The sequence below is a fragment of the Wolffia australiana genome, chromosome 14 (genome assembly GCF_029677425.1).
Source record: "Wolffia australiana isolate 7733 chromosome 14, ASM2967742v1".
In the NCBI taxonomy this organism is placed as follows: Eukaryota; Viridiplantae; Streptophyta; class Magnoliopsida; order Alismatales; family Araceae; genus Wolffia; species Wolffia australiana.
In genome coordinates, this window is record NC_135848.1 from 241036 (window position 1) to 260624 (window position 19589).

At 41.5% G+C, this 19589-nt stretch overlaps 2 protein-coding genes across 3 annotated transcripts; one reads left to right on the forward strand and one right to left on the reverse strand.

Annotated features, from left to right (window-relative positions):
- The first annotated feature begins 2325 nt into the window (after positions 1-2325).
- Positions 2326-3228, forward strand: LOC144711911 (1,4-dihydroxy-2-naphthoyl-CoA thioesterase 1-like). The gene is made up of 3 exons (XM_078586050.1): positions 2326-2536; positions 2658-2849; positions 2924-3228. The coding sequence occupies exons 1-3, from the start codon at positions 2411-2413 to the stop codon at positions 3089-3091; spliced, it is 486 nt and encodes a 161-aa protein (XP_078442176.1). The 5' UTR covers positions 2326-2410; the 3' UTR covers positions 3092-3228.
- Positions 3229-5854: 2626 nt separating this feature from the next.
- LOC144712123 (1,4-dihydroxy-2-naphthoyl-CoA thioesterase 1-like) lies at positions 5855-9273 on the reverse strand. 2 transcript variants are annotated; one of them, XM_078586310.1, is made up of 8 exons: positions 8419-9273; positions 7918-8315; positions 7596-7786; positions 7422-7488; positions 7300-7334; positions 6953-7020; positions 6572-6879; positions 6312-6450 (listed from the first exon to the last, which is right to left on the reverse strand). In XM_078586310.1, exons 1-6 carry the CDS (start codon positions 9152-9154, stop codon positions 7008-7010), a joined length of 1440 nt encoding a protein of 479 aa, XP_078442436.1. In that variant the 5' UTR covers positions 9155-9273; the 3' UTR covers positions 6312-6450; positions 6572-6879; positions 6953-7007. The 2 variants fall into 2 exon arrangements, with proteins under 2 accessions (XP_078442437.1, XP_078442436.1); XM_078586311.1 differs by lacking the exons at positions 6953-7020; positions 7300-7334; positions 7422-7488; ... (1 more) ...; positions 7918-8315; positions 8419-9273 and adding an exon at positions 5855-6184 and having other exon boundaries at positions 6259-6450.
- Positions 9274-19589: the final 10316 nt, after the last annotated feature.

Here is a 19589-nt window from a genome sequence, read left to right on the forward strand (position 1 = left end):
AAAAAACTTTGGTTCTGTAACAGCTCGTCTCTCTTTTTTTGTTTGAGCCCACTCAAGATCAAAAAGCAAGTACGACAGCAAAAATAAATCTGCAACACTGTGTTTCCCGTGTGTCCATCGAGTACCCCACATGTTTGGCAGTGAAATACTACAATACAATAATTCAAAATCCACGGAAATCTATTTTCTGAAATTAATGGATTTTAATGAAATTAATGAAATGTGAATCTATTTTCTGCTGAAAATCTATTTTAATGAAATTTGAATGTATTTTAATGACATTAATGACTTCTGAATCTATTTATTGCTAAAAATGAATCAAGAGCTTCTTCCTTCATAAAAAGAGCTTTTGCTTAGTTTACTGCCATTTGTCATCCGGCGGGGCCGCCAGAGACGAGCGGTAGTGCAACCGCGTCGCCGCCAAGACGTTGCATGCATCTTGATATTTAAGTATCAAGATCCTCTCTCACCCCGCCTTCCTCCGCCGACGGCCAAGGAAAACCCTCGACCACGAGTGAGAAATGATAACATGCATTTCTAGTGCCTTATATTATTATATTTATGTATCTTTATGCATTAAATTACTCATATTTGCATGTTATCAAGCTTAAAATGATTAAATCTATTTTTAGAAAAAATTTCTGAAATTTCTGTATTTTTTAGGATTTTGCTAACAATATACTCTAAAAGAATATAACTTTTAAAACAGAATATTATTTTTATGGAATTGTTTGATTTTTCTGAGTCAAAATATATATTTATACATATTTTTTGGGCTTTTATTTAATATGAAATTTTAAGTATTTTGGTTTTTTTTATGGCATAGGGTGACGTGGCGCGCCGATGCGCCGCCACGTCAGCGTCGAGAAAGAGATTTTCCTTTTTTTGGTCCTTTTTCATGTACATGTGGCATGGAATGCAAAAAGCCACGGAATAGGAAAAGCCATGGAATACGAAAAGCCATGGAATACGAAAAGCCACAGAATACGAAAAGCCACGGAATATGAAAAGCCACGGAATACAAAAAGCCACGGAATACAAAAAGCCATGGAATACAAAAAGCCATAGAATACCAAGTGCTTTGACTTCTTAACTTCTAACAGCCATAACTTTTGATCTTCCCCTCCTCTTTCTATCCATACCCTCTTATCTATAAATAGAGGCATGGATCATTGTAAAAATCATCTTGAACTTGCTTCCCACTTTTGTGGGCTGATTGAAAGAGAGTGAGTTTTGAGATCCATTAAGAGTGTTCTTGGTGTCTTGGGTGTGTGGGAAGAGACAAAAGAGAAGAGGGGGAACTTACCGGCACTCGCAAATCGCCATGATCCTGGCGGAACGTAAGGATCTAAGGTAAGTGTCTTCGCCTTACGTTGTTTCTCTCCCAACATCATCGTTATCATAGTTATAGTTTTTTTTTATCAACGTTTCATTTATCACTTCACTTACTTACGTCCCCACTCTCTCATCTCTCTATCCTTGCCATCATACCATTCCATATCCAACCACTATCCTCGTTCATACCATAGTTCATTATCGTGTCCGTCACAATCACTTACTTTTTTATTTAAGTTAAATTAACATATAAATTAAGTACTTCTTAATCGATATCACACGCTCATATCCTTGAATTGTGTTTTTGTCGATCACTCATTGATCATCACTAGTTTAAGAAAGTAATTCCTTAATCATCGTTCCCTGTGGAGACGATCCGTACTCATCACTAAATAAGTATTTTCAAGTACGGTCAAATATATTTTGTTGAATAATCTCAATCACCAACGACGAATTTTAACCCTAAAATTGAAATCATCAAGAAACAATTTGCCAAATCAAGACACAAACTACACCCGATACAGGTCGTAATATTATAATCTAATTTATTTTGAATTATTTTTGTTACCGTGGCAGCCAGATAATTCTCTTGGGGGATCTGAATTAAAGAGTTTCACTGCCTGCGGCGAGAAGCTTTGATGTGAAGAAGGAATGAGCGACATTGTTGCAGAGGGACCATGTGAGGTCTGCTCCATCACCCGTCATCTATGCTACCCCCGGCATGTTACCCAAACAAAAGAGCCTTTGTCTGTTTACTTCTCCATCTACCCACCCGAAGCGAGCATTGAGAGTGGGCCCCTTAGTCCTCAGAAACGGAAGATAACCAAATTTGAAAACTATAAACTAAAATACAAAATGGATGAAGACTTTCGCCCCATTTGATGGGCTTTGTTAGGCCCGTGGGGCCTCCTGGCGATAGACGGCCCCAAAAAAAGAAAACTGATCTGCTACTAATGGCTAAACTTCATAAAAGAGGTGGTCTACGGCCCACCACCGTTAACGGTGAAATAGAGAGAGAGAGAGAGAGAGATAGAGAGAGAGAGAGAGAGAGAGAGAGAGAGAGAGAGAGAGAGCCATGGCGGGGACACCGGAGAAGACGGTGGAGCTGGACGCGCCGCTCTCGGCGTTTGGGTTCCAATTCGAGGAGCTTCTGCCAAACCTCGTCTCAGGGCGCTTCACCGTGACACCCATTTGCTGCCAGGTAGTTACCTCTGCTCTTCTCTCCTCGTTTCTCTTGAATCTCTGATCCATTCTCCTGGCCGTTTCTTCGATCTCCGATGATGGGTAATGGGTTAATTCGGAGTGGATGTCTTCAATCGCAGCCGTTCAAGGTGCTGCACGGCGGATTATCGGCGCTGGTGGCGGAGGCGCTGGCGAGCATCGGAGCCCACATAGCGTCGGGGTTCCACCGCGTCGCCGGGGTTCAGCTCAGCATCAACCACCACCGCCCCGCCGCCCTCGGCGAGGTCGTGGCGGCGGAGGCGCAGCCCGTCAGCGTCGGCAAGACCATCCAGGTCTGGGCGTTCAAAGACGGCCCATTTCTTGCCTTTTTTTTAGCTTTTGCTCCTCTGCTGACCATCTCTGCCAGGTTTGGGAGGTGCGGCTGTATAAGGTGGAGGCGGAAGAAGAAGGGGAAGAGAAGAAGAGCAAGGGACCGCTGCTGGCGTCGTCGAGGGTGACGCTGCTCACCAACCTGCCCGTCACCGACGACATCCGCGGGGCCGCCCAGACCCTCCGCAAGCACGCCAAGCTCTAAGGCAGCCGTCGGCGAACAGTGACTAGTACAAGAAGACAGTCGAATAACGCTCTAGGAAACTAACTTCCCAAGGCTAAACATTGCCTCTCTCTCTCTCTCGCTCTCAGCGTTCAAGGGTCCGGTAAATTTTTTACGGTGCCGCGGAGGGTGGGTGGTGTGTGGAAGACGATCAGCTTGGAACGTCAGGGAGTTTCACTAGAAAATGCAGTAACTTGAGAAATTAAAACTCGTTTCCTTATAAAGTAAACATCAGCTATCAATATTATGCTCACCTAACCATCGCCATTATAAAATACTCAGGGTAAAATTTAATTGTCTACATAATATTGGCGATACATGAATAATTTTAAGAAATTGATGATAGAGACCTCATCCCTCGTGTATAGCCATTTAAGCACAAAAAAAAACTAAATCAAAGCAACCGGAGGTAATCAATGTCTTCGATGTGTCAATTTTGGAGATGGAGCCCGGTGAATCTAATTGAAAGCACATGTCACCGAATGTAAACAAGATAGAAAGCAAAGTCATACAGTTTAGATAAAATGACAAATAAGGCAAGATGGAGAAATCAGAGTGGTGTGGGGCCTGTACTACATCTCCTCCCGCATATGTCCCATTTTATCCTTGTGTTGCCTGCCTAAAACATATTCTAGAAAGATATAGAGATGGAGAAAAATAGAGATAAAGTTCTTAATAGGTCGAGATCGAGATAAAGATGTAGGTAGATAGAGATAGAGATATAGATAGGTACAGATATATAGAGATAGTGATAGAGATAAATAGATATAGACAGAGGTAGACAAATAGATGGAGATTTGAGCCCCACTTCAACCACGTATTTTTATATTCTGATGGACAAGTGGTCTGCCATATAATGTCATGTGACAGTTTTCAAATGGATAAAGTAGGTGTCCCCATCAGTAAGCTGAATCTAACAGGCAGCACGTCTAGCCAAAATTAAATAGAATATAATGCAAGAAATGTAATCAAGACAAAATGTCAAATACGGGATTATGGAGAACTCAAATGCTGCCGCGGAACTCAAAATACTATAAGTTGCTCGCCTGATCCATACATTTTAGTATTCTTAGCTTCAGATTTTCAACACTTTGGTGGCAGCTTATGCCTTCGATTCATGGTTTCTATACTTATTTTTATATTCATAAAGATATACATTCTTCCCCTAGTTTGAAGATGCAAAGTGACGTAATCCAATCACTTTGGAGTTTAATTGACTCTGTACAATCATTTAGCACTTTCTACTTGACTGTATTGCTTACATATCAATTCTGTAGACCACACGTTGACACTCATCTTACAGTTCACTCCTGATGTATCTCCTCAGACCTTCATGCCCATCCCAGCTACATCAAGTAGACTTCACAATATAGCATAGGTGCTCTCTACTCTCTTCAGAACACGCTTTATCTCAGATACCCTTTCATTCTCATCACTGCCTCGCCTCCTCCAAGTGTGCCTTTTCGACCTCGGTGCATCTTCTTGCCATCAACTTGTAGTAAAATCTAGTGAACTCTTGCAAAGTCAGGCTACGAATCTTCATTAGTCACTTTCCAACTCACAATAATCCACATCCAGATTATCCATGAATCAACCGCATGACTCCTTCGAGTCAATTAACAAAACATTTGAGTCGCTCAAAATAGCCAAAGGAACTATCTTTATTCTCAATCTTTGACTAATCTCAACTAATATGCATCTAATATTTTCTCAAGGATGTTCAATACATTCAAAATAACCTCCCTAAAGTATCTTACTAATGAATACCGATAGATCATAGTGTTAACTTATTTCGATATTGATTTCCCTTTGAATGATAGCCTAAACTCTTTTCAACACATCTTCTTCTATATGATATTGACAAAACATTAGATATGACTGTAATATAATTGATTTTACCTATTTATTAGTATTAAATGAGCATTGATGTGTATTAGGCTAAAATTATTAATTTTTTTCAGAAGGTTATTCTGATTTTTTCTGGATTTTGAGTTACTTTTATGGAATACTACATCAGATTCAAAGGTAGATTATAATTCTTAAGTCAGGTATATCCGATATCCATTTCTGTATTCGTTATCAGCACGGTAGCACCCTGTTCTCCACTCGTAGTGATCTCTCTCTCTCTCTCTCTCTCTCTCTCTCTCTCTCTCTCTCTCTCTCTCTCTCTCTCTCTCTCTCTCTCTCTCTCTCACTCTCACTCACTCTCTCTCTCTCTCTCTGTCTCTCTGTCTCTCTCACTCTCTCTCTCTCTGTCTCTCTATCACACTCTCTCTGTCTGTCTCTCTCTCAATCACTCTCTCTCCCTTTCTCACTCTCTCTCAATCACTCTCTATCTCTGTCTCACTCCCTCTGTCACCCAGCTCTCTCTCTCTCTCTCACTCTCTCTCTGTCTCTCTATCACTCTCTCCGTCTGTCTCTCTATCACTGTCTCTCAATCACTCTCTCTCCCTTTCTCACTCTCTCTCAATCACTCTCTCTCCCTTTCTCACTCTCTCTCAATCACTCTCTATCTCTGTCTCACTCCCTCTGTCACCCAGCTCTCTCTCTCTCTCTCTCTCTCTCTCTCTCTCTCTCTCTCTCTCTCTCTCTCTCTCTCTCTCTCTCTCTCTCTCTCTCTCTCTCTCGTATGAGACGTCAGTTTCTCCTATCTTCCAGAGGTGATGGGCTTCCGGCGTCCCTCCCTCTTCTTCCCCTACCTCTCAATCCTTGAATGCCTCTCCCTTTCTCTACTTTATCTCCCTGAACATCGGAATTTATAAGTTCATTCTCGTTTTGAAGGAGGATTACAACTTACAAGGCACTTGAAAGACCCAGCCGGGGTTCACATCAGGCATCTACTTCCACCCGCAGCCCATCCTCTTTAGCCTTCGGGAGTTGGTCTTCGTGTATTAGGCGAAGGCTGCTTCAGAGCTTGGCGTGCTTGCGGAGGGTCTGGGCGGCGCCGCGGATGTCGTCGGTGACGGGCAGGTTGGTGAGCAGCGTCACCCTCGACGACGCCAGCAGCGGCCCCTCGCTCTTCTTCTCTTTCCCTTCTTCTTCCGCCTTCACCTTATACAGCCGCACCTCCCAAACCTGGCAGAGATGGTCAGCAGAGGAGCAAAAGCTAAAAAAAAGGCAAGAAATGGGCCGTCTTTGAACGCGCAGACCTGGATGGTCTTGCCGACGCTGACGGGCCGCGCCTCCGCCGCCACGACGTCGCCGAGGGCGGCGGGGCGGTGGTGGTTGATGCTCAGCTGAACGCCGGCGACGCGATGGAACCCCGACGCTATGTGGGCTCCGATGCTCGCCAGCGCCTCCGCCACCAGCGCCGATAACCCGCCGTGCAGCACCTTGAACGGCTGCGATCGAAGACATCCACTCCGAATTAACCCATTACCCATCATCGGAGATCGAAGAAACGGCCAGGAGAATGGATCAGAGATTCAAGAGAAACGAGGAGAGAAGAGCAGAGGTACCTACCTGGCAGCAAATGGGTGTCACGGTGAAGCGCCCTGAGACGAGGTTTGGCGAAAGCTCCTCGAATTGGAACCCAAACGCCGAGAGCGGCGCGTCCAGCTCCACCGTCTTCTCCGGTGCCCCCCCCATGGCCGTCTCCTCCTCTCTGTCTCTGTGCCTCTCTTTCTCTCTCATTCTTGTCTCTTTTTATAATTCAGTGTGGGGCAGCATGCCACAAGGGCCACATCTTCAATCTAACTTGGCGGCAGTAGAACCGAACGCCCTATCAGAGACCCCACCGCGCTTTTTCGACTTGTCTTGGACGGTCCCCCCTGGAGACTCGAGATGTTTGATAAAAGAAAATTGAAGAAAATAGTCAGATGGGTGAAAACCAACTCGACATACCTCATTCCTGATTCTCTTTCTTCTCCAAAACATAGGGGAGAACGTCTGGCTGAGATTACAAGCGATATCTGCACGCAATAGAATGACTGAGTAAGATACAGCAAGAAGAGAAGCCCTGGTGTATTTCTGAAGGATAAAAGTCGGAATATGCTGAAATCAGTTAAATATTGGAAAAATAGATCGGGCCCCGTTAACAAGATCCATAATAAGATCCTTTTAAGAAGGCAGTTGCACGTTTTTTCCTGAAATTTCCATCCTCAATGAATGCATTCAAACGAATGAATGAACGAATTTCAAGCGTAAACAAAATTTTTTGATCCATTGGAATAAAAAAAGAGATGGACTACCTGCACATATTTCTCCACTTGTCCTTCAGATCGACCTGCGTCAATTATGAAAAATAATTATTTCATCATTAAAAAACCCGCTTCTTCTTTTGATCAGAAAATAATAATTCCGGAAACTCGACCTCGGTCCTTTCTTCGAACACCTCAGGATGGCGTTGCAAGATAAATTTCCACTGCCCAGAGCCGTGCCTTCATGAAAGATGAAATGGGCCACCCGAATTATACTTTTCTTCCAAAGAACCCAAAGAAAAAAAACACTATTTCGTAATATTTTAGTCCCAATGGGTTTCGCATACTTCTCCACTGCCTTTCTCAAGGCCTCCTCTTCTTCCGTCGTCCATTTCTTCATCTTTCTCCTCCTTGCAAACTTCAAATCATTGTGCCTCTTTAAAGGAGAAACTCTCCCGATCCTAGGCGATGGCAACCGAAGTCTTCTTGAAGAATAAGTCGTTTTCTCAGAAATCAACTCTTCTGAATCTTCACTCCACTGCAAACAAAAAAACGGACCAGTCCCATGAATCTCTCCCCAAAAGACGGTTGAAGCACTTCCATGAATCTCTCCCCAAACAGATGAACCTCGAAAAGAAAAATCTGAAATTAAGATCAGAAGTTAACCACCTCGACTGTGTGAGCAGTCGGATTACGTTCCAGGAGCCTTGGCCGCGGTGCTGCTGCCTTCTCTTTTTCGTCTCGTTTGTCTTCGTACATTTCATTAGCAGGGATCTCATGGGCATGGCCGTCCACGGAAGGGAGTAAGACACTCGGAATAACCGGCCTTTCGCGTTCTAAATCATTCGAACCGTCCCCTTTCTCCATCGCCGTGGCCTGGACCGCGCTAGCTTTTTGCAATGCTTCAGGAAGAGGGTCCCTCACCGCCCTCTCCAGATCAGCGCAGCTCGACTTCAGCGCTTCCTTCACCACCTCAACTTCCATGGAGGGTATAACTGGATACCCAAACGTCTTGCCTTCGTCGGTAGGCCCCGGTCTTTCCGCCATCTCCATCGGGATAGTTACTCCTGTCAAAAATCGCACTACTATTATCGATTGGCAAACACCGGAAAGTATGAACATTATAGCGGAAGTCCAAAAAACCGAAATCCAACACAATGAAATCCTGACCCCGTTGAACAGGCGCACTTCCACCATCATCGTCTGCGGATGTATGAGGAGGATGAGACTTTGAGGTGAGTTCCGCAGACCCAACGAGCTCCCCCGTTTCTTCTCCGACTCTCTTTTCAGCCCAGTGGCTTCGAAATTCGCGGGGATCGCTAGCAACTCGGCGGGCCATCCGCTCAAGCAGCGGAGGACCCATGTCCTGGAAAGCTAGTTTCAGATAATTTCCCAGAGCCGTTGCCGCTTCCTGGGCTGTTTCCTGTCTCAGAACACGACCCTTCCATTCATCGTCGCCGGTTGCTTCTTCGAACAGCTTTTTCCATCCCCTCAGGCTTCGTCCAACGAGCCCCCTAGCCTCCGACCGCTCCAAGTCACCCACCCGGCGGCACCATACCCTGTCAGCCATCGATCTGAACTCCGACACGCTCCCATCCCTCAATGACGAAACGGTTACCTCGGCAGCCACGGCGCAGTAGGCGGTCCTCAGGGCGTCGTAGGTAGCGGTCCCGCAGAGGGATCTGTCAAGCTCCTCGAGCAGTTCCAGATTCATCAGAGTGATCTCGGAGTAGCGGCGGGCGGAGAGGTCGTATGAGAGTTGCCTGAGGAAGAGGACCCTCTTGAGTTGGGGATTGTCGAAACACGCCGGCTTCGCGAGGCGGAAGAGGATTTCTTTGACGAGCCAGTCTTCGAGGGGCTGACGAAGGAGGAACTCCAAGATCCACGAGGATTTATCCCCGGCCATGATCCTCCAAAATCTGCGAGAAATCGGGACGATCTTCTGTCTAGGGTTTGGTCGCCTGAGAGGAGGAGGAAGAGCCGCGGAATTTGGGCGGGGACGAAGAACTGTTAACTCCACTTTGAAATTGCCTTCTCAGTTGATCACCAGGTCAATAAATTATTTATATACCTTCTCATTATCTGGTAAGTCAGAACTTAATATAATATTAAGTCAAAATTTTCAATTATCAGACAGACTTAGGTTGTAGACTTATGGTCAGATTTGGGAAATGGATTTACTCCAAATATTACCGTATATTGGGTTAAGGGTAAGGAAATATGCTTGTTAAGTCATCCAAGTGTCACACCTCAAGTTGATTGCACATGAATGTTCGAGCCAAGTAGAGCCAGCCGCGAGCCACCCTTGAGCCATGGCAAATGGTCGGGTCAGCTCTATCCAACCTGTGACATTGGTTGGGACAACTCTCTATGGGTGTAGCACAATGGTTTTGTCGTACATGAGTCGGTCACATCGGTCTGGAGTACCAGACAAGTATGCTTTGGACGGCGACTTAATATGAGTCGGTGACATCTGCCAACGCAGTCGGCGATGGTGTTCCGGACTGTAGCATCAGAGACTCTATATGTATCGTTCGAGTTGGTTTGCTTAGAGTCATCTCATGATTGGAACATGTGTGTAGGGTTCGGCAGCCATCCGTCACGTCACAATGACTGCACCATGATGGATGATGTGACGGTGACGGTGATGGAATTAGGGGCTCGTGATGCTGACGGATGACAACTTGGTCACGATGGTGACGTGACGGTGACAGGGGGCATTGGACAGGGGAAGCGACGGGACGGCTGTCACCGATGACGGTCGTGATGGATTTTTAAAAGTCTTTAAAAATCACCAAAAAGCTTTAAAACGTTAGATTTAAACTTTCTGACGGCTGAGATTTCGCCACGTGGCATCACTAAATCGATTTCTTGGCATTTTGGAGAAAAGTCCCTGCATTAGTCCTCGCGCGCAAAAGGACGCCGCTCGAAAATAATTAGAGACATGCCCTCTGATTCTCTCTCCTCCATATTTCACTAAAAAACCATAGGAAATTTCAGATTATCTATATAAAACCGTGCAATGTTTTATTGGATTTTTACGCCTGCAATATGCGTCCCAGAGCCATTTTAAGGGCACATTTGCAATCAAAATTTAACAATATTGAATTTTATTTAATACTTTAATTTTTAATTTAAACTCTAATTTTCCTTATAATCGCATCCTTTTTTATTTAAATATTCATTTATTCCTCGAAAAATCCCAAAACATTCAATAAATTTCCAAAAAGTCTAGAAAATTCTGTAATTCATCCCCATTAAAATTAATTTTTAAACCTGTCATTTCTATTTAAATAGAGTTATTCTAAAATTTTAAAAATTCCATCAAATTCATAAATTAACTATCACTAGGTTAAAATGAGAATTCACCTTGAATATTAATAAACATGTAAATATATGATAAAGAGACTATTTTAAATTCTTTAAATGTATTAAATTACGATAATTAATTGAATTAATCTCAGAATTTAGGGTTATCATTCATCTCACTAGGTTATTTATTCTTGCAATAACAGTTTTGAACAATTTTACATCAACTATGAAAATGAAAGACTGCAATACCATTTTAATGAACTCCAATCAATGGATCAAGTTCACATTAGGTTACAGAATGAGAAATATGAAAGGGGACATCAATCAAATTAAGGATATGTGAATGCAAATAAAATAACACAAGTAATGCTCAATAATAGGATTAATACCTCATATTACTCGTCGTCAGAAAAGTCCTTGACAATCTCCGTCACACACTTGAGCATTCTCGACAAGTAGTCAACACTTCACTGTGACTAAGATGTGCCTTCTTGAAAGTGACGACTGCAGGTTCTGCGGAGAATAAATGCTCTACTGGGGCACCAGTCACACATATTGAAAGAACCTCTTGCGCAAGGGTAGATAGTCGAGGGTAAGTCTGTGCGCCTATGCCTGCCCACCATCCTAATGTTGTCACTATATCCTTCCTCTTTGTTGAATGGAGATAAGTTTCCAATTCCTCTATAGGAGTGGGTACCCGTCGTTCCTTCTCTCTAGAGGGTGGTACCCCGTCGATGAGTTAGTGAGCCAGTCATCATCCTCAAGGTCATTACAAGCTAGATCTTGGTCCCCCTAATGGGGCATTAGTTTTCGGATGAATACCATAGCATCATGACTGACGCTGGGATCGAGTGATGACCCCTTGTTGAAAGGGTCAAGAATGGTCGTTGTTGTGGTCGCACGGTTCTTAGATATAATCGACTCATACTGCAATATCTTATTCTTCATACTCTCACACGCTTGTCATATCGATTTGATTTGTCTAGCTGTCAGCTTTCTTCCCAAAGTAAAGATTTTAACCAGATCAAACCTCTGTAGGGTAGTATCAATGTCTCATCAATGCCTTCAAAATGCAAAGTGCTTCCACCACTCTCACTGTCTTCGAGCCACTAACATAGTTTGTTAACCTGTAAAATGGCCCTATGATGTCACTGAAGTCGGCCAACATTTTCTACTCTTCACGAGAAACTCTCAAGTCCTTCTCTATCACGGGCAAAATATGTAAGGCCATGAAATCGACGACATCTCGCTTCTCCAAATCAGCATGTAATATGGCATGCATATGGTTACATCGTGTTGGAAAATCTAATGGGATTTGATTATGATTTTGTTGTCTGACGTCTTTGCATGTAATATTGTTGGCATCGTTGCGTTGATTTTCGGATGCTTGTGACTAAGGACTGCAAACGAGCGATCGCATCCCCCAAGAACAGGGCAATATCATGAATGACCATGTCTCCATGACTCGTTACGACCTCGCGCATGGCATCCAAAGCATCTATGTCAGAGTCATAAGCAGTATCATCTCCTCCGCCAACTATACAACTGTCTACAATCCGCGAGACAGGTACAGTCGCTGCTACACAATGATGTTAAGGCAGCTTGAACAATTATGTTCAGCACCTGGCAGCACATGAGACATGTCGGGCCACTGTGAAATGGTCATTCACCGGCTTAAGCTCGTTCGCCAGTAGAGATATCGTCAGCCCGTTGCTTGAGGCATTGTATGTGGTGATAGCACCAACCTGCATAAAAAAATGGTGAGTTATGTCATAAGGTAATATATAACAATAGGAAGTTTGATGGGTTGTCGGTGACCTTCGTCCTTAAACCGAAGTCATCCAACGCTTGAAGCACGATCGTGATCATATTTGCACCATCGTGTTTCCCACAAGCTTGCGTATTATTAGCACAGGTTCACAAAGTTCCCATCGGTTGTTCACCCAATGAACCATGATGCCAGGAATACCACACAAATTCTCAGCGGTCCTCGCGTCCAGTATTAATGAGACATTCAAGACATTTGCTAATAACTCTACTAGCTTCCCTTTCTTGACCCCGTATAGTTTCTATGTCGTAGTCGTTGTTGCCTTTGGTCCTAGCGGTTCAACAGTCGTCTAAGTGGCATACTTACACATGATCTTGAACCCCACATTGTCCACGATGGCCCAAGGGGAGTCCGTAAGACAAACAAATTGCGCTTTAATATCCTTCATCTTGTTAAGCATCTTCTTTACTACACGACCATGTTGGTACGCCTCAGCTATCGAGCGTTAACCAATAGGAATGCCCTTCAGTTTATCATATATTCTACCTGATTGAACTGAAAATGCCTCTAGAATATGTTTATAGATCCATCTTCGCGTCTCTTCAACCTATTCTGTAAGGGGTCAACTTTTCGGTCAGGACATAGTAGACACGCCAATATGCCCGACCCAACATCCGTGAAATATTTTAATATTTCTGCCTTCCCTTTATATTTGGTGCGAGATGTCCCAACCAAAGGCAGAGTGCTTTCTTGAACACCATCTGCCGATGACTCTCCATCAGAGTCAACGCGCAATTCGCCACGTGGGATTTCCATTCAACACTATGTATACACCGATAAGAATGCATGGAGGATGAAAAATTAACAGACAAGTTAAATAAGTATGCGCAAAATTATAACACAAAAGAAAATTGCAGAGATTAAGATGGAAGGAGAAGAGGGTGGAGAGAGAGGATTTGTAGAGCATAAGGTGGGGAGAGTAGGAATCTCAGAGTAAGAGAGAAGGATGGAGGGAGAAGAAGGTGGGAGAGAGAGGATTTGTAGAGCGTAAGATGGGGAGATTAGGAATTTCAGAGGAAGAGAGAAAGATGGCGGGAGAAGAGGGTGGAGATAGAGGATTTACAGAGCATAAGATGGGGAGAGTAGGAATTTCAGAGTAGGATAGAAAGATGGAGGGAGAAGAGGGTGGAGAAAGAGGATTTACACAGTGTAAGATGTGGAGAGTAGGAATTTCATAGAAAGAGAGAAGGATGGAAGGAGAAGAGGGTGGAGAAAGAGGATTTTCAGAACATTAGATGGAGAGAGACAGAATTTCAGAGAAAGGGAGAAGGATGGAGGGACAAGAGTGGAGAAAGAGGATTTGCAGAGTGACATATGGATATGCAGCCTATTATAAACTACAACATTCTTAGAAATAAAGCTTCATATGATAATGCAATCAAGGCGCGACAGAAATAAAAGACAATTAACAAAATTCAGTTCAAATACTTCTGAAATATGCAATTGAATATTGAGACTGTTAAAAATAATTACTTTGTCTTGAACATTTTATGCGTAACTCACGAACCATTTCACAATTAGAAAATTCAGCACTCACTCACCAAAACAAGACACTGAGTGGAACATCACTGATCAAACTAGAAAATACAGGATCCAAGTGAAAACAACCATGAAATTAAATTCAAATACAAGATCCAAGTAGAAGGGCGAGGAGGGGAACAACATGACGGACGCAATTACTATTCACTTCAAGTCATTCAACTGTGAAATGGACATGTAGAAGACGTGGAGAGGCTTTGTTTCCTCATGTTCTTGGCAAAAATGGTTAGTTTTTTTCTGTGGTTCTCCATCTTTTCTTTCAGTTGTGAAGTTGACAAGTCGAAGACGTGGGGAGGTCTTTTTTCCTCGTGTTCTTGGTGATAAGCCGAAAAATCACGTAAAATTATGTGGTCGTTGCGCTTTTTAGACTTATGCAATAAATTTATAATTCCCTTAATTACTAAATAAGAATATAGAGCAAGCAAGGGGTCGATCCGCAAGGAGGCAACAATTCAGAATTTTCAAACAATTTTTATGAATCAAGTCAAGTAATTTTGAATTTTGCAATATTTAATTCAATTAATATTAAATAATATTCTTAAAATAATCAAAATTAAGTAAAACTTAATTTTGATTTCGGTCAGATAATTCCAGATAAGAATATTATTATTATTTTAAGCTCATAAAATATAAATTATTAATTTCCCAATTTAATAAAATTTATAATAATTTTCAGAATTAAAATTGGGAAATTAATAATCAAGAAAGTGATTTTTGAATTGGAGTTCAAAATGGATGAATTTTCGGTTCAAATTTTATTTTTGGGTTTTTTACATATTAAATTAAATTCCTAAACAATAAAAACCGAAATCTAGAGAGAGAAACAAATCAAATTAACCTAGAGAGAGAAAGTGAAGAAATTGGGGAAAGCCCCAATTTCGACCCTAAATTAAAAATGCAATGAAGCAGAAATTTCCTAAAATGATTAAGAATTAATTATCAAAAGTCAGATCTCGAATCCAAATCAAAAAGAAGTGCTGATGCATTCAAAACATGAATCTAGGGCATGTACATTTCGCCCATGCCAAGGCGTTTTCGAATCGTTCTAGAAGATGATCAAATACAATTCAGAAACTTACAAATTTGATAAAGAGATCCAGATCTGACGACTTCCAGAATGCCTCTTGTGTCCTTCCTGGCCAATTGCTTGGGGAGAGCCTCCAAAAAGTGAATTTCGCCTTTTTTTCTGACCTCTATTTAAAGATCCAACCGTCCAGATTGTAGAGGAGGAAAAGACGAACCTGCCCTCAAAATTTCAGCCCAATCGGAGTTGTAGATCTCAAGATATCGCAGTTTTAGTGAGATCAAATGTGAGCCGTTGGATCTCTTTTATTTTCTCTAAAAAATCGGAATTTCCTATTGGCTGGGCTTGATTTTCTCGCTTTCCGTGTTTCGGGACACGTGCACCCTCGTTGTCCGCGTCGGCCGCACTTTTTCGCTGCTTTTTAACTTTTCAAATCTCTCTCCTCCTATTAAATATCTTTTCTGCTCTCTCCTCTCTAGCCGCTCTACTCTCTCTCCTCTCTCTTCCGCTTCTCTCTCTCTCTCTCTTTTAATCACTCTATTTGACTTTTCCTATCTCTCTCCTCTCTTCTCTCCTTTCTTATTTAATTAATATATCCCTTCATTCGCCCGAATTTCGGGCGAATGACATGGATATTCATTTTAAATGCATTTAAAATGCAAAATAAATAATCAATATATTATTTAATTAAATAAAAATCATTTCTTGCCTAAATAATGGTCAGAAAAATTCAGAAAAATTCATTAAAATATGTGAAAAATTCAGAAAAATCAGGAGATGATTTACTGACCTTAAACCAAGCAAATAAAATCATGTAAAAATATTTCTTCACTGAAACAATGTCAAATTCCATGTAAAAAATGATAAAAAATATGAAATAATAGAAAAACAACATGTTAACTGATTTCAATGTATTTTATCATGATAACATGCAAATATGACCATTAAAACACATAAATAGAATTTATAATTCAGTAATTAAGTATATTAATTTGCATGTTATCACTTGGCGAAAATGGCTAGTTTTTTTTGGGGTTCTCCATCTTTTCTTCCAACTCTGAAATTAACAAGAAGAAGATGTGGGGAGCATTTCAGTTGGGTTTTCCATATTCTCCTTCAACGGTGAAATATTGGAACAGAAGATTGAAGGAAAAAAAATATTTTTCTCTATTTCTCATGATGAAAGAGTTTGAATTGTACTGGGTTCTAACCTGAGGGGATGTTTGCAGCTTTGAAGAGAGTTTGTGTTCTAGCTTGGATCGAAGAGCACTGAGAAGACAGTTGTCCCAATTTTGCACGTGCACTGAACTCCTCTGCAAGAGGAAACATGATGTCATCATCATTCAAGAGAGAAAGAGAGAGAGAGGATAACATTCCAAAAGTCCGACTGAATGGATCGTAAGATTTGGTCAACAATGCTAATAAGTTCCATCTTTCACCATCAAAGAATCCAAAACAGATCAATGCAAATCCCCAAATCTCTACTACAGAAATGGAGCTTCAGTTCTTCAAGCGAATCAGTTTTTCACATTCAACGACTAACCCGCAGTGCTGATACAACAGATGTAGATCACAGAAGAGGTTGTAAGAGATCAAATTTACCTTTAAAAATGATCGACGTGATCATCAATCGAGAAGGTTAGCACGTTTGACAATCTTCATCAGCTGATCCATGATCAAGCCCTAGAGCAACAAAAGCATTTTTGAGGGAAATCGATGATAATCGGCAATCTTGAAACCTTTGTTCAGAGGTTGTTCTCCCCGTCACACGTTACGGTGATGCCATCCAGTGATGACGGGACGTCGCAACGAGGGACGCCTGACACTATTGTGATGGATTTTTCCAAAGTCCGCGGATGTGTGACAGGATGGTGATGTGACAGAACTCCCATCACGTCACCGTCCGTCGCAGATCATCATCCATTCCATCACGTCGGGGGCGTCACGTCTCGAATGTGGCATTCCCGACATATGGGTAGGGTCTATTAGAACCAACCCATCATATGGGTCGGTCATGTCGAACGCATCGCTCAGGTCAGAGACTTAATATGGGTCACTCGGGTAAGTCCAAGCCGTCACACCCGTGTGCGACGTTTGTTGGGACTGTTTGGTCTGAGACATCATATGGAGCGATCATGTCGGTTACATGGGACCCGTCCCGTGACATGGCCACTTCGGTCGGGTCAAGTCACTCGGACCTGTCATAAGGGTACCTCGCATTAGTTTGGTCTGACTCGTCTTACGAAAGGGTCACATGGGTAAGTTTATTGGATTAAGGGTAATTCAATTATCAAATCATCATTAGGTATGTTCCATTATAATACAATTTGGTAAAATTAATATTATCAAATCATGCCATTGTGTATGTTTTATCTTCACATTAATCAAAGGATTCCACGCTGTTTTGTACCCTATTGGGTTCTATAATATAAACCTTGATCTGGATGAACATAAGGATTCAATGCAACGAAAGACTTATAATGGAATCATAATGACATCAACAAGACCAAGAAACAAATAACATTGGAAATGATCGCATCTGTGATTTATTGGATCCTCAAGTGAGATGAGTCAATCTACTCATGTGTGTAGCCTCTAGACGTATCCACATGGTCCATGGCATGTCAAATCTCCTCCTTTGCCTTGACGAGCTCCGTGAAACATTTGTCCTTGTCGTTACATCGTCTTGATCACATCGAGAGTGGAGTAGAGGTGTGGAGATGTTGGAATAAGGGGAAGGCCCTTGAACCATTCTAGCATGGGTGAATTTCATTCTTGGCCTTCTCGTATTTACACTAAGCGGGTATTTTCACAAATACTCTCAAACTTAAGTATATCTTATGATGTCCAAAACACCAATTGCATGTATCAGTCTAGTTAGTGACTCTAATCTCCCGATAACCTTTATTGGCCTTTCAAATTAAATAACTATATCATCCTATAGATTACTTAACGTTGGATCAATTTTATCCAATCGATAAATTGAGTCTCCAACATGCGGGGTGCCAAGCTAACCTCGTGCTTTAGAAGATACAAATGAGTGTTTATTGACTCACTCATGGAACTTGTTCATTATCGGTTACCTTTTATGTGTAGACCCTCATCCACTTGACGCTCCTAGGATGACTTAGGGTTCGATCAATTGTCAAACTCATGGAACTTGTTCGCCATTCGAGTTAGTATTGATGCATTTGGAAATCATCATAGACCTCTTCTTTGATATTTGAATGCCTTAGCTATGGGCTTAATCACATCATCTTCCTTAAGTTATCACCTCTTATATCAAAGGTGGACGATCTCATCTTGACCACTCAACCGTCTTTCGTGAACTTCTCGATGCACTTGAACTAAGGTTGTTTAGAATCCCATGATTAGGGACTCGTAGGTCATAGTCAAGTACAATTTTATGTCGACAAGACATGTTTGGTGTCTCAAGTCTAAGCATCACTTACACAATCGTGATGTGAATCAACCTGATTGACAGTAAGCGCAATACCATTCAAGGATTCCTACAGATCAATTCAATGACCTCTTTCCACTAAAGAGCACCCACTATCTATCCTATGGGACCACCCATACTCATCATATGATTAAGGATAAATAGTATTATTCTATTTGGATACTTTGATGTACGTCTTGAGTATCCTTCGAATAGGAGTGCTTAGAATTTAAGTATTATGTGTGTTCAGTAATCCCATCACGTATTCTATATCTTATGTAGTTTGTATGCATACAATGTATTAATTATAATGCATGTGTAATGCTTATAATGAAGTCCATGAGGACATGATCTAACTTAGTGAATTATGATGAGGTCATAATAGAGAGATCACTAGTCTTTAAACATGTGTTCTAAAAATTCCTAGTCAAAGTATACTCTAGAATAAAATCAAAGTATATGAATAAAATAACACTATTTAGTCTCATTCATGTGAAGAGTTGTTGGTCTTTTAGTCGTCAATGTGGATACATTAAATGTAGACAATGAGTATTCTTTAGCAGAAATAATTAACTATATTGATTCATATGAATCTTTTAATGATATTATACAAAACTGTGAATCGAGTTGATTCATCTTGCAGTTGTGTAAGTCGTCTCATGGATGTATGGTTGTACTTCGACTACAACCTACGAGTTCCTTTTCCTGAAATTCCAAATTGTTAAAGCTTGGATATAAGAAGAAACTTATGAAGATTGAGTGGTCAAGAAGAGATTTTCTGCCCTGGACATAAGAGAAGACAACTCAAAGAAGATGATGCGATGAATTCATTAGTCAAGTACAGGGTTCTTTTTAGAGGTATAATTGTTGTCTAGGGTCCAATGACCCTTTATTCATATACCCCTCAAATTGAAGATGATAGGATATAGTTTTCTCTAGTTTCCTACACCATGGACACTGAAGGGTGACGGCAATGCAGTTATATAGTTAGTGCTATAAATGTATATGTTTCTATCCTTTAAAATGATCATATATGCATGGTATTGATCTTAAAGCTATGAATATACTTCTTAGAATGGTACTCCAGTAGTTTTTAACTGCAAGTGTTTTTATCAAATTTTCATCGTCATGTTAACAAGGGCAATACTTTTTAAGTCATAATATATAGGTATGAAGGTTTTTGGCATCATATTCATAAA

Coding starts and splice junctions, on each gene's coding strand:
- LOC144711911 (XM_078586050.1), top strand. CDS start 2,411: ATGGCGGGGACACCGGAGAAGACGGTGGAGCTGGACGCGCCGCTCTCG. Junction 2,537..2,657: donor TGACACCCATTTGCTGCCAG/GTAGTTACCTCT, acceptor CTTCAATCGCAG/CCGTTCAAGGTGCTGCACGG. Junction 2,850..2,923: donor GCGTCGGCAAGACCATCCAG/GTCTGGGCGTTC, acceptor CATCTCTGCCAG/GTTTGGGAGGTGCGGCTGTA.
- LOC144712123 (XM_078586310.1), bottom strand. CDS start 9,154: ATGGCCGGGGATAAATCCTCGTGGATCTTGGAGTTCCTCCTTCGTCAG. Junction 7,787..7,917: donor CGACTGCTCACACAGTCGAG/GTGGTTAACTTC, acceptor TTTTGTTTGCAG/TGGAGTGAAGATTCAGAAGA. Junction 7,489..7,595: donor TTGAGAAAGGCAGTGGAGAA/GTATGCGAAACC, acceptor TCTTTCATGAAG/GCACGGCTCTGGGCAGTGGA.